The 14,029-nt window shown below is 44.8% G+C and overlaps 2 protein-coding genes across 4 annotated transcripts in view; both read left to right on the top strand.

The window, feature by feature from the left end:
* Window positions 1-2,613: 2,613 nt before the first annotated feature.
* On the top strand, window positions 2,614-6,123 carry LOC111847905 (myeloid-associated differentiation marker-like). The gene has a single exon (XM_023819511.2). It carries the CDS (start codon window positions 2,981-2,983, stop codon window positions 3,845-3,847), a length of 867 nt encoding a protein of 288 aa, XP_023675279.1. The 5' UTR covers window positions 2,614-2,980; the 3' UTR covers window positions 3,848-6,123.
* Window positions 6,124-7,529: 1,406 nt separating this feature from the next.
* The window catches only part of LOC111848080 (testis-expressed protein 2), a 41,883-nt gene continuing 35,383 nt past the window's right edge, over window positions 7,530-14,029 (top strand). The window contains exons 1-3 of one of the 3 annotated variants that reach the window (XM_023819837.2): window positions 7,530-7,880; window positions 8,038-8,188; window positions 9,775-9,862. The gene's annotated coding sequence lies outside the window, so the exon portion shown is untranslated. Of the gene's footprint in view, window positions 7,881-7,937; window positions 8,189-9,774; window positions 9,863-14,029 lie in introns of those variants that run through there. The other 2 variants (XM_023819819.2, XM_023819828.2) reach the window with 2 other exon arrangements.

Here is a 14,029-nt window from a genome sequence, read left to right as displayed (position 1 = left end):
GCTGGGGCGCCGGGTGAAATTCTTCAGCTAGCTTGGCGATCCCACTCCTCCACGGTCCACGGTGACGTCACATGCGCAGCATGTCTTTTTGTAGTCGTAGGTGCTTGCCTAAATGAAGGTCTTTAGCAAGGCGGCTGATCAGGGGAGGTGAGGAGAGGCTTGTGGGCCGTGAGATGCAAATGGCGCGTGCCGATCTGCACTGGCATATTATACAACCCCGGGAAAGTGTGGGGGGGGGGGGGGAATTAAAACCAGCATCAGCCCCCCATTCCACTGACATACACAGAGAACATCCCGCAGAGATAAAAAGGAATATGATGTGAACACAAAACTGGCTCTGAATAATCGGTCCACCGGCGTTCAAACTCCCCAGCAGAGGAAACACCTGACAGGCACGTGGGATGAGGGAATAAGTGAAGCCCCGCCCCAATGCCGCGTCCTGCCAGTGACTCTAATGGAGTTTTCTTCCTTCTTTTTCGCCATTAACGGAAGTCGACATGCTGTTTGCAGGCCTTATAATTTCCCTGTGCTGTGACAAAGCTTTGATGTATTCCCCCACACACCCCCGTTTGACAGAACGCTGTTCAGTTCAAAGCCAAGAACAGAGGCGATTCCCCACTTTTAAATTATTAGCTCTCTAAGTCATCTGTAATAATATAGTTTGACTGAAGTGTGCGGTTTATTAACTACATAAAGACGATATTATTAGAGCAGGGAAAGGAAATCGGCAGCTTCGTCTTTCAGCTTAGCAGCGGGAGTTTCTGCCGCTTTGATCCGAATCACTGCTAAATGTCTTTGCGAGATAGTGGGAGCTGCTGAAACCAGCGCTGGGACCAGAGACCAGAGACACATCAATTATTAACTTTCCTCTGCCTTCCTTTCCTTCACTCTTTCGCTTTCATAAATTAAAGCATTATTCATCTCTCTTTTGATTTCTCCTTCAGCCTCCGAGCCGCTCCCCCCCCCAGCATTGTCCACGGTGTCCTTTTTATCCACTCAGTCGCATGGCCTGCAAGTCACTGGCAGGAGTCTCCTCAAGGTCAAATGCGGAGGAGCCTCACCTCCAACTGAGCCCCTAAGTGTCTGCTCTCTCCCACTAATGGAGCCCAAGTACAATAGCCAAGCGAAAACCAGACATAATGACATTTTCATTATGTACCAGTCACTGTCTCGCTCCCTAAGCCTGACAGTGACTGTCATGCTTTCGTTTTTGATCCACCATTTTCAAAATATTATTTGCATCCAGGGCAGGTAAACAGTCTATGATTATGGAGGAAACACCACTAGGTCATATAGCTACCGATGCATTAATATGCTTTATCTTCTGTCCCTTTGAAGATCAGATTCCCAGGCGTCCCCGAGAGGAACGGCGACACACCGAGTTTGATGTAATTCTAATGTCAGCCACACAGTGGCGCTGTTTCCCTCGTGCTAAAAGACGAGTCTCTTGGGAGTGAGCTGACGGGCATAAAATCTCCCCTAAGACTGCATTTATTCTAAGTGGGAGGCACGCGCTGGGATTGATAATGAAAACCCCGGTGCTCCTACTTCACATTTTGCAAATCCCCTGGCATAGTTTTTTTTTTTTTTGTAGAAGAAATAAATCCTCACGGAAGATCAATCACAGTTGCTTTGGGGGCTGATTGTGTGGAAAGGTGCCAGGTTAATAAAAGGAACAAACTGAACTTCTCTCATTTTTTTTTTTTCCCCATTTTTTTTTGGGGGGGGGAGGGGGGGAATACTGCAATGTGATCCAGAAGCCTTTTAATTAAGGGAGTAAAGTATTACAGATTCATAAATACTGCGTATGTATGTCACTGGTTCTCGACTTACTTCAGGATCAACATTTTTTCCCTGGTCATTAAGTCACAACCCAAAAGTTGTCGATGCTAAAATTTGTCTACCACACACCACGACCTACTTACAATGGTCTCATGACCCACCCGTTGAGAAACACTGCTCAGAGTAGCTAACGGATATAATACATCACCTCGTACCGCATGGGTGTTGATTAGTTCTGACCATGGTTTCCTCAGCTTATGTAAGGCTGTGACAACATCACATTTACATAAATACAAAATGTTATAAGACCTGTAGCAATGGACCTGATGTGAAGTCACACATAAATTTGACAAGCAGAAGCTCTAGCCAGTGTTAAGCACACTGAAAGGTAATGCTCGTTTGTGTATGCTGGATACCATTTCTGTCACGCAACAACTCTTGGAGATGCACAAATGTCACCCTCTATTCTTTACCAGAAGGTCCATTTATTCTGATACACCCTGAAGGTCCACAGTGGACCAAGGCTGTCTTAAACCAAATGACACTAACTTTGGGGCCCTCCTGGGTTAGCGAAAGGTTGCGATTGTTTTGCAGCATAAAAGAAAGAAAAAAAAGTTGAAATGAAACTATTCTTGAACTGTCTCTACTCAGTGAAAAGGAAGATCGTCAGACACAAATAAGGCTCTACACAGACCACAGGTGCCAGGAGGACTTAAAATAGCACCACCGGTTGGGGAAAAGGTGGGCACGCTCTGTCGCTTCACTCCTCACACAACGGAGGGAAAATATGATGAGGCTTTGCGTCAGACAAATGACAACGGCACACTTGAAGGTCTTTTGTTGTGGTTGCCGACAGCTCCCCTCACGTTGATTCGAGGCACGCTTCTTTAACTAAACAGGAAATGGGATGTGGCACTTGAGATGCCTTATACTGTAGCACAAGAGCAGGGTGAGGGTTCAGCTAGGTGTTCGCAAGATCTAAAGACAGATGAACAAAAAAATAAGGAAGACAAGTGCCTGAGGACCACGACTGGATCACGTCTGGAAAGGTCCTGTTCACTCTGCTGCCGAAGTATGACCATCTGGTGCGAGGGATTCTCTAGCACTGAGCGGCGCATGGCGGCTGCGTTCATGTGATTCTGTTTCGGCTACGTCTGCGAGCAGCCAGTTAAGGGGCCTGCAAGGCTGGTGTCTCGGCATGCCTGTGATCCTGGGGGAAGTCAGGGTGCTCACCAAGCCCCTGTCTGGCGTGCGTATCCTCGAGCTGCTCTTCGACTGCCTCGCCTTCAGCTTGGCTGCTTCCTTAGAGCCCCGGTCGTCATTCAAGAACTTCTGCATGTTCAGCTGGTGCTTCTTCTTCACGCTCACCTTCCTCATCCTCCTGGTGGACTTCGTTCAGTTCCAGAGCATCATCCCTCTATCATGGAAGAACCTTCCCATCACCGTGGCATCCCTGGGGGCGCTCATGTGCATCGGCTCGTCTGCGGGGTTCCCCTTGTTCATGCAGGAGGACAGGATGGAGCCAAAGGCCATTGGGGCCACGGTGTGCTCCTGCCTGGCCTTCATGGCGTACGTCTCAGAGGTCCACCTCATCCGGCTCCAGAGCAGTGAGCAGAAGGGCTACATGGCCAGCATGCCAGGGCTGCTCAAAGTCTTCCAGGTGTTCAGCGGCTGTGCCATGATCTTCCTGTTCAGCAGCCAATGTCAAATGCCGGACTTCGCGAAGGAGACCAGCTGGCTGTTTTGGTTCTCAGCTGCAAATAAACTGCTCTGCTTCCTCATGTCCCTGGGCACCATGCTGGTCGTGCTGGGAGACTGCGTCAGCCACTGCCCCCTGCCCTTTGACCGCTTGCTGGTGAGCTTCTGCAGCCTAGCCGTGCTGCTGTACATCATCGTCGCCGTGGAGTGCATCACTAAGATCCTGGTAATGCCGGCAGAATCAGTCGAGCTCACTGACCCAACTAGAGCCCTGCCCTTCATCGAGACGATTACTGCCTGTCTCACCCTCTTGGCTTACACGGTGGATCTGGCGTTCTCCGTAAAACTTTTGTGTGACCGTGCCTAACTCAGGGGCATTGGAGGGGCATGGATACCCAGACATACTCAGGGGGCACAGAACTTGACAAGGGTTCTTGAATACATAAAAATATGCGTGACATTTGGCGGGGGGGGGGGGGCAAGGAGACATTTTATCAGGGAGCCCAAATTTTCCAGGTATGCCCCCAGCCTAACTACATGCAGAGGGGAAATGCGTTGTGAGCTTTTAGTTAAAACACAAATGAAAGAAGGACACGTAAATGATAACTGGAAAGAAAAGATGTTTTAGCGTTTAGTTGGCATACTACCATTTTTTTTGTCTACAGTGAAACATTGATAGGCTACAGTGTAAACAAAACCTGTTTTAATACATTAAGAGATGTACTTTTAGATTTATTTACATATTTCATCTATTAAAATGTACCTTTCTTTTTAGTTCGAGTTCCGGAATTCACTGAGCTTTGCTTAATCTTCTAGCCACTTGATGTTTTGTTCTGCTATATTCTGTTTGTCTAGCACTGAAAGTATTTTCAGTGTGACAAAATAATGATGGTATTGTACTTTATGAAATAGATTTTGTTAAAAGACTTCTAATAGGTATTTTGTATTTAAATTTCAGGATATGCTTCTTATGGTCAAGGCCATAGGAGAGAGTTTGATATTGGGGGACACACTGGTTCCTATGCCCCTGAATATGTTGGCTGACAGACAATGAGATTAGTTTAACTTGATTGCGTTCTTTTTTTTTGTTTGTTTGTTTGTTTTTTGGTAACAACGCGTTTTTGTAACAAAGCTTGTTAATCGGCCAGCATCACACAAAAGTTTCTGTTCACTCTGCGGAAAAACTCCCATTTGTCAGACACGCCTCAGTGAATGTCAGAGCTGCTAGCCGAGTCATTTCACACCGTGCTCTCTGCAGTCTCCCACATGTGCATATGTGCCGCGTACAGTTTCCTGTGAGGGCGGCTTGAGCAAAAACTTTTTCTATTAATTTGCATATTGCAATAATAAAACGATTAGACCTGAGCAATGATGCATGTTTGATGCAATTATATTGAAACCCAATGGAACCCCACTAAGAGTGTTAACTAAAAGCCAAGTATTCATTATTAGGATTGTTGAATACGATTGTCATGTTTACTGGAGACTATTACCGCTAGCCTCCACTAGAGGGAGGTAATTTTGTTTGTGTCTCTGAGCAGCGCGAAAATCTCTTTTAAATAATAAAACGAAGCCTGTTCTTAGATGGCAGCTCTACTCATTTCTTAGGTGTGATCCCATCCTGCCCAGAATGATCCCATCCTGCCCAGTTCATCACCTCTCAGTTTCTTCTATTACCATAACAATGGAAAATCTCCATTGTATTGGAAGCTAAAGTAATTTACACCTTGTGTTTTAATGAGCAGCTTAACTAATGAAGCCAAATAATGGTAGATATACAATGTCAGGATTCAAGTCAATGGCCATCTGGTGTGAAACAGCTGGGATGTTCTGTAACTTGTTGAAGTTAAATCCCAATGTTTAATCTAAAGATTCTTCACTCTAAAATTTTCACATATCCACCTATCTAATTACTTAAAGCTGATGGAGATATGGATAAACAACGAAGACCTCCTGGGTGTGGTCTTTCTGACTGAACTTCAGCACCAATACCCAGCAAAAAGCTTCCATCTTCCATCCCACCAGCAACCAAAGAGCCACTTGACTGGCCCAAGTGTCATTTATAAATAGTAATGTTTCCAGTTAGTAGTGAAGGAACCGGGGGTGAGCACCAGGGGCCACCAGCAAAATTTACCGAGGGACTCCACTACCGGCAGATTTTACGGAGTGTCCCTTTTGATAACAAACAATCACAACAATTCGCAACAATTTACCGAGAACTGGCCCCTTCGTGAGATGGTAGATTTAACTGAGTGCGCCTTTTGACACACAATTACCCATTCAACACATGGCTAAAAATGGCTGATAGTTTTCAAAGTAACTGAGGCATGACAGACAAATACAGGTGTTTGTCACAACAATTTACAGAGAATTTCCAGGTACAAACAAAAAGGGTACACAATAATATGTTGGGTGGTGATTGTTTTATTTTATTTTTGTGACTATATTTCATTTTTGAAGCTAATAATACTATGAATTGTCCAATTTGTTCAATACAACTTCGAAGAAAATAAATCTGACACTGGGTAAAAATAGTAAAATGTTTGTCTAGCATCGATTATTACCTCAAATGTAGACAAGATGATACCCACCAGTGGGTATGTCCCCATCAATAAAATAAAAATATGCTGGCTTTTAAAGCGACACCACTATAAAAACACAAGAATTTCTGTGCAATTCTTAAGAATGTCCGGATGGCAGTTAGCTGGAGACACGGTATTCAGTATTTGGTGGTCGACATACACTCACCGAAAGGATTATTAGCAACACCTGTTCAATTTCTCATTAATGCAATTATCTAATCAACCAATCACATGGCAGTTGCTTCAATGCATTTAGGGGTGTGGTCCTGGTCAATACAATCTCCTGAACTCCAAACTGAATGTCAGAATGGGAAAGAAAGGTGATTTAAGCAATTTTGAGCGTGGCATGGTTGTTGGTGCCAGACGGGCCGGTCTGAGTATTTCACAATCTGCTCAGTTACTGGGATACCACTCATCTCCACTACAAATAGGAAAAAGAGGCTACAATTTGCACGAGCTCACCAAAATTGGACAGTTGAAGACTGGAAAAATGTTGCCTGGTCTGATGAGTCTCGATTTCTGTTGAGACATTCAAATGGTAGAGTCAGAATTTGGCGTAAACAGAATGAGAACATGGATCCATCATGCCTTGTTACCACTGTGCAGGCTGGTGGTGGTGGTGTAATGGTGTGGGGGATGTTTTCTTGGCACACTTTAGGCCCCTTAGTGCCAATAGGGCATCGTTTAAATGCCACGGCCTACCTGAGCATTGTTTCTGACCATGTCCATCCCTTTATGACCACCATGTACCCATCCTCTGATGGCTACTTCCAGCAGGATAATGCACCATGTCACAAAGCTCGAATCATTTCAAATTGGTTTCTTGAACATGACAATGAGTTCACTGTACTAAAATGGCCCCCACAGTCACCAGATCTCAACCCAATATAGCATCTTTGGCATGTGGTGGAACGGGAGCTTCGTGCCCTGGATGTGCATCCCACAAATCTCCATCAACTGCAAGATGCTATCCTATCAATATGGGCCAACATTTCTAGAGAATGCTTTCAGCACCTTGTTGAATCAATGCCACGTAGAATTAAGGCAGTTCTGAAGGCAAAAGTGGGTCAAACACCGTATTAGTATGGTGTTCCTAATAATCCTTTAGGTGAGTGTACACACGTACGTGATGTGCATTGTGTTATTTGATGCAGAATCTTACACAGCATCGCCAGTTTAGAATGGCTTCCACTTAGCTAATAAACCCTAACTAATCTTACACCTAGATATATAATTTCACGATCTCCTACTCACCAAATAAACCCTAACTCATCTTACATCTAGATATCTAATTTCACAATCTTGGTGGTGAACTGTTTCAGCAACCTGGGTTCTCCGTGTGCACCTTTCCAAGATTCAAACTGCACCGCGGCCCAAACACCGGAGGGGGCGCTCGATTCTTGTTCCGGTTAGAAAGGAGATTCGCGGAGAGATTCTCGCTTTCACAATAAAAGTCTTTTCATGAAACCTTTACATCAGTTGTGCTTATTGTTGGAATCATGTTCAAATAAAGTGCCATGTGGGCCAGTTATTACAAACCGTTAAGTCTGATATGGTGATACGCCACATCATCTTTCATGCGTTTGAATCCATAACAGGCAATTAAATTGAGAGGCGTGGGGACATTAACAACGGGCGTCTGAACATGGGCTACTAATAATATAATATTTTCTACAAATCCATGTCAAACACACAGATCATAAAATATCCTGTAATACCGGAATACTCTAAAAGCCTCCTTCCATTAGTCGACGCCGACTTATAAGGTTTTTTGCATGTCCATTTTAAAACGAGCGGCGCAACAGCCGAACGGTGCAGGTGAGTCACTCGAGCTTTAAATAACGTTCGTCGGTCCGTAACATTTTAATCAATCTCCGAGCTGATGGGCTTCCATCCGTTATCACCGTCCTACTTCGATTGCTTATGCCTTGAAGGAATGAATCCAATGTTGTGTTTTTTTTTCTTCCTCATTCAGGAACTGCTCGCCTAGCGCTGGCAGCAGTCTGTCAACAGGCTGAGCAGGAGAGCGGAGGCTGGTGTAGACGCGTCTCTACAGCGGGCAGCCGAGCCCAGCCGAGACGAGCCGTGACCCGGCCGCAGCCGGACGCCAGTTAGCCGGAGACACGGTAACGAACGCCCGGGCTAGCCAGGTGGTGCGCTGTATTTTCGGGGCAGCCGGTTAGCTTCAGCTGGGTGTCTTTAGCAGCCGCGTCGTAAAGCGGCTCCCCAGTCGCTTAGCTCCGAGGCTAATTGAGATGTGAGTGACATTTAACCGCGAGTGGGGCAAACATTAGCGGGCTGTCGCTGGGAAGTGCTGGAGGCTGGTTAGAATCTCAGTTTCGGTGTCCAGCTGAGGTGTTGCGGTTTAATCCCCCCAGCCCTTTATCAATCGATAGGCAGGTCTCTGCGCTGAAGTGCACTTAAATCAGCACAGGTTGACTGCAGCGCACAGCCCAGGCCGTCGCTGAAATACAGCTCCATCGCGTCCCCCTTACTCACCTTTTCCTCGTTTTATTTACGTTTTCACGCTGTCCCCCCGCCCCTGATGTTGTCCCCCTCGTACGACACAGTACTGTTACCCCCCCCCCCCCCCCCCCCCACTGATTTCAGATTTAATAATATACATGTAACGTAACCCTGATTGTCAGTAACGTTTGATTTACTGGGATTTATTTTGGGTCGTAGATCGGTGGCACTAACAACTGAATAGCACGTACTGTAATTAACTGATAATACGGTTTTGGTCAGGCCGGGACAGGTAATGAGCCGCTGGAAATACGTTTGAAAAGATCACACAGTAGTGGACTGGCTGATAAACGGGTTATTTCGATACAATGAATACAGCAGAAAATTATGATCTAAGAGATAAGTCAGAGTGCAAAGATAATTACATTCTTTATTGCTCCAAATCCTTTTTTTTAACTAATGGGAACCTGCTGTACAGTCTTGCTAGATAACACAGTAATAAGTAATTAGTGGTGGCAATAAGCTTGTTTAATCTGTTTTGGCTTAAGTGAGATAAAATGGGTTGTTGAAACTTTCTTGGATATCTCTTTTGTTATGGATGTATTTCTTTTATGGTATTAAATGTTCTGTTTTTAACGTTTGGATGATGACTTTGGATTAGGGGAAAAAATGAACATCTACCATCTGAATTCATTGTAAAATCCAAAAGAGTTTAGTTGATTTAATTTTCCTTCACCTTTCTAAGAGGAATGGATGTATTGGTAAAATGTCTCAACAAATATTTTTTTTTCCCTTTGATCGCTGAAAACCGAATGTAATGTTGTGGAAATGCACTATACAAATACAATTGAATTTAATGATTCTATATTTTGAATTACATTAGTTTCTTGCGGGACAGGTAATATGTCTGGGCACATTTGGAAATGGATCAGAAACGTATAGTTCCCTACAATCCCTCATAACTGTTAAATGATTACTGGTCCTTGGTTGATACTGGAAATAAAGGTTGGCTCCTTATTTTTTTCCCCGTTTCCTAAATCATAAGGTCTTTAACAAACCGAAGGCCATTTATTCGCTCACACCTCATTTTTGCAATTTTTCCATTACACGACAGATGTCAGGAATGTATTTCCGTGGTGATCACGTTTCTGGGTGGTTTGCTTCTCTGTCTCATTTTATATGATCTCCATGTTAGTGGCTCCCTGCTGTGTCTCCGTAGCTGATGTCTCTCTCCTGTCCTCATCAGGCAGCTAAGGATTATGATACCCGAGACTTGGTGTGACCCAGTGCAGGCAGTGAGACAGAGGAAGATTGAATGGCACTGAAGATTCGAGGTAAGCTCTTTCACGAGCGAATCGGACCCATTATCGATCCCCGGGCCGTCGAACCGGCTGACCTTAGGCAGGGAGAAAGGCCCAATCCGACCTCGCCTCACCCCCCCCCCCCCCCCATTTTGCGGGACAAGATACAGCTGCTAAAGATCACATGGTGCGTCTTCTGGCTCCTTCCGTGAAGAGAGACTTTGGCGGAGTCTCGGCTGCACAGAAATGGCTGTCAGTCCACAGCTTCTGAATGGATTCTGCCAGTAATAACGCAGAAGTGGACTAATGTGTTTTGGGGGGGGGCTGTCAACATAGTGATTGCGGCATGGTTCCCGGTGGTTCTGTGTCTGAGGTGCTGCTAGTGAGGCTCGAGGGCAGTCGGGGTCACACTCTTGTGCTATTTCCAGAAAGTTCTGCCAGTGCTGGCCAGTCAGTTTTGGATAAAGCCGTGTATAAAGGCCCTTAGTCCCCACCCCACACAGGCTTTTTTTTTTTTTTTTTTTTTTTAAAGTGTTTTTTTTTCTTCTTCCTCTTCCTAAATACGGGCTCTTCAGGAGTTGCTGGCGTGAAGTTGTTCGGCTGGGCGGCAGATGGCCCCGTCAGTGCCCTGTGTATTCCAGGTCCCTCTACCTCTGGGATGATTGCTAGCTCTTCTCATGGTTAACCATTTGCAGCCTAGGTGCCTATGCATACAGATTGATATCATACTTCCAAATCTGTCATAGTGTGTGTGGGGGGTTAATACTGACTTTATCTTGTTTGATATTCATTTCTTTTATTATTATTAATTTTTTAGACCATAATCCTGATTATTAGGGCAGGGCATCTATATGAAGTCCTAACACACTAGGTCAGAAGGTCTCGATCCACCTGTGTTTGTCCAAGTTGTGTGTCAGGTACTTTGAATATTCTTATCAGCCCTTGTTATCTATGTGATGGCCTTTTTTTTCTTTCTTTTCGGCGGTCAGACATTACAATCAATCCATCCCTCCAGAATGTCTGTTTTTATATATTTATTTGGTCCAGTCCAGTCTTATTTGCCCTGTCCACAATCTGCCCCGCTGTTTGTGCCTTTTCGTGTTGAACCTGCCCAGTCACAGGGAGGTGCTCTTTGAGTTTACCTGCTGACTTCTGTTTCTGTCAGCGTTTGCTTATGCCTTGGCTGTCTGGAAAGTAGGTGCATATCTTTAGTTTTTGGGAGCATAATCACGGCTCAGATTTCCAGTTCATTCTAGATCGTGGTGTAATTTTGATTTTAAGAGCATTTCTCTCTTCATCCTTTGAATTCGACCGCAGTTTGTCCCATCAGACCAAACGAATCTGAATTTGAAGGTCCACCTTGAGCTTTGTATGTTATCTTTCTCTCCGTGTTGTTGTGTAATCATATAGTCTGTGAGCCCTATGTCTCAGCTTCTGGACCAAAGCTGAGAGCTGCAATGCCCGTCTCTCCAGGAGGATTCCCTGACCTCTGCTTGCGAGACCCCGTGATCGCACCAGTCACTCACTTTTTGTTTTTCTTTTTTTTGGGTTTTCTTTGGCTGTATTTGTCTGTGGTGAAATTCCGGCGCCATGGTGTGAATCTGACCTGGGACGCTGGCGTTTACAGGCCCCTCCCGCCTGCACAGTTTCGTCACTCTAGAATTTAGTGAGATTTCACCCTTTTCCTTTTCTAAACCTCATGAATCACTTGTGTAGGAAGGACAGTAATGATGACTAGCTGAGCTCTGTGAAGGCCATTGGTGGTCTCCGCAGAGGAGGGGAACACAGCATGACACGTGGAAGGTCACAATCTTGCCGGACGCACTGCGTTTGTGCAACACATGTTTGTGTGTGTGTCAGAAGAGGGGAATCGGTTATGAGGTCACGCTATCTGAGATGGCAAAATGTGTGGCATGAGGTTCCTGTTTTCTTTGCCTGTCTCCAAGGCCCCTAACTGCCACAGTAGGTGGCGTAACAGTGTGCTATCAAACTCAAGCCTGAGAGTGTCTACCTGGCACGGAGCGCTAACCGCTAACATTTAATGTAATCTGCTGTCAAATTATAGCCTTAAAGGTTATTTTGTTGCTGGTATACAAACATATGTGTGTGTTTTTGTTCCTCGGATGCATCAGAAGACACCTTCAGGCAAGTAAAAAAAAATTAAAAATGCTATAAAAGGCCCACTCTTCATTTGAGCTTTGATGCTAAATGTTTTGTAAGTAACTTGATCTAGTGCTGCTGTTATTCCTCATCAGGTTTATCTATTCTTTTTTTTTTTTTGTTGTTTTCTTAGCATGGTTTGCCTCCAATGTGGGTGGGCATGCCTGGTTGATAATTCACCTGTTCTCCTGCGGCTGGAGAGCTGCCAGGGAAATCGGCACACAAAGCGTGCCCAGTTATTCCATGTGACTGGCTGAACACAGCCCAGCAGGTGCAGTCCCCCAATCAACAGCTTGTCAATGTTTCTGTTGTGGAAGTTATCCCCCCCCTCCCCCCCCCACTATATCATCAACTGTATTTTTCAAGTGAATTTAGGTGGGCTCGCTTTATTCCTGCTTGTCAACACGCTTGCGTCGAAGTGCTATGTGTTGTGTTTAGCTACATAAGCGAATCATAACATTAGGCTGGACTTCACAACTATCCAGTGGAATAACTGCATTACAGTCAGTGAAGCTGTGCGGGCTGTAAACTGGTACCATCTGCCAGCTTGAGCTATTTTTAAGGCTACATGTCTAATGCCTTAATCAGTTAAGGCTCTAATTTTGTTGTGCACATTTTTCCTGGTTTTAATTCCACTTAGGCAGGGGTCATGTGACTGGGAGCATTTGTTAGTGCGATGTGGCTTTTCCTTAGAGATTTAGCATGGAGGTGCTCTGATACTTTGTTCACTGGTGCTGTTATTAGCACCATGCTAAGTAAGCACTAATATTTCCCAATGCAACTTTGCCGGTCACTCCTCTCCTCCCATTTCTACCGATTCATTGTCAGTATTACGTGGGTAACCTGTTTCCACGGTAATGCCACGAAGAGGGTCGAATTCATACCGTCACAATGTCACCTTATGGTGTTGGGTTTCCCGGCAGTGTGGCCACAGCGGCTGCATTTTTGGCTTTTTCCTGATTTCTGTTCATTCCATGCATGTCTTTCAGGGTGTGTCGCATTAAGTGATTGTGCATTGATTCTTTTTCGGAAGCGATGTTTAAGCGAACCTTCCGTGTGACGTTTTGCCCCATGTCACCTCCATCTCATGTCTCCAGCATCCAAGAGTAAGGGTGTATCCATAGATGATATGTAGCTCGTGGTCTTCGGTGGAGGATGCAGTCGTCTTTGCCAGCAGCCTGTGGCGCATTTTTATGGTTTAATGCGATTCTCTGTAATGACACTGATGTTTTGGCTTCTGACCGTCGGCAGTTTTCTTTTGTAGAAAACCTGGCATCTCTCTCTAGTTAATTTTAAAAGAAATGTTTCTCATTGTAAACCGAGGTGTTTTAAAGCGGACAGTGTTTTTTGATTATTATATTGTTGCAAGTTATCTTGCAGTTCATAGAAATGTAGCCTTTAAGTTTATATCACAATAAAACCCAGGTGAATCAGCTGAACGCTAAGCAGCTGATTGCCACATGATCACAGCAGCTGTGGATTTATATAAATGTTCAAAGGTCATATGTAATAAAATCTGTAATGCACTGGAGCATACTCTTATTTTATCAGCAATGAGACAATCCCATCTTCAAAAGTTACACGTTTCTTCAGTATAACCCCTCTGCTGAACCTAAAATCTGGTTTTGATTTCAGTTGAGGTGCTACAGTATCTAACCAGCAGACATTTAGTTCTTTTGCTTATTATGTAATACGGGCCCTTTATTTAACTCTGCTGTTGAAATAGTGGAACAATGGAGATTTTCAGAATCAGTGTATGATTAGTTAGACTAGAACACTTTCTTGTTTGGGAGTCCCCTGAGGACTAGATTGGGAAATACAGGACTAGAGGAATCTTAGGCTCCTTGTTCTTACTCCACTCGGTTCCCCCACTGAGAAGTTCTTCTGGCAGTACCAGTGTCCTCGAGGAAGGAAGGGATCAAATAAAGAAGCATCTAGTGGCTGATCTCTCAGTTGAAGGTCTTGTCCCCTTTCAGGTGGATGTAAATTTCCCTCTCTGAAGGCCTCTGGGAGGCTCAGACTTTCTCAGCAGAGCAATAG

Source organism: Paramormyrops kingsleyae, chromosome 5 (assembly GCF_048594095.1).
Source record: "Paramormyrops kingsleyae isolate MSU_618 chromosome 5, PKINGS_0.4, whole genome shotgun sequence".
Lineage (NCBI taxonomy): Eukaryota > Metazoa > Chordata > Actinopteri > Osteoglossiformes > Mormyridae > Paramormyrops > Paramormyrops kingsleyae.
Note: the sequence above shows the minus strand (reverse complement) of the source record. Positions and strands in the feature narration are given on the sequence as shown.

What these genes read in the sequence shown, in the direction of transcription:
- LOC111847905 (XM_023819511.2), top strand. Translation starts at nt 2,981, where the DNA reads ATGCCTGTGATCCTGGGGGAAGTCAGGGTGCTCACCAAGCCCCTGTCT.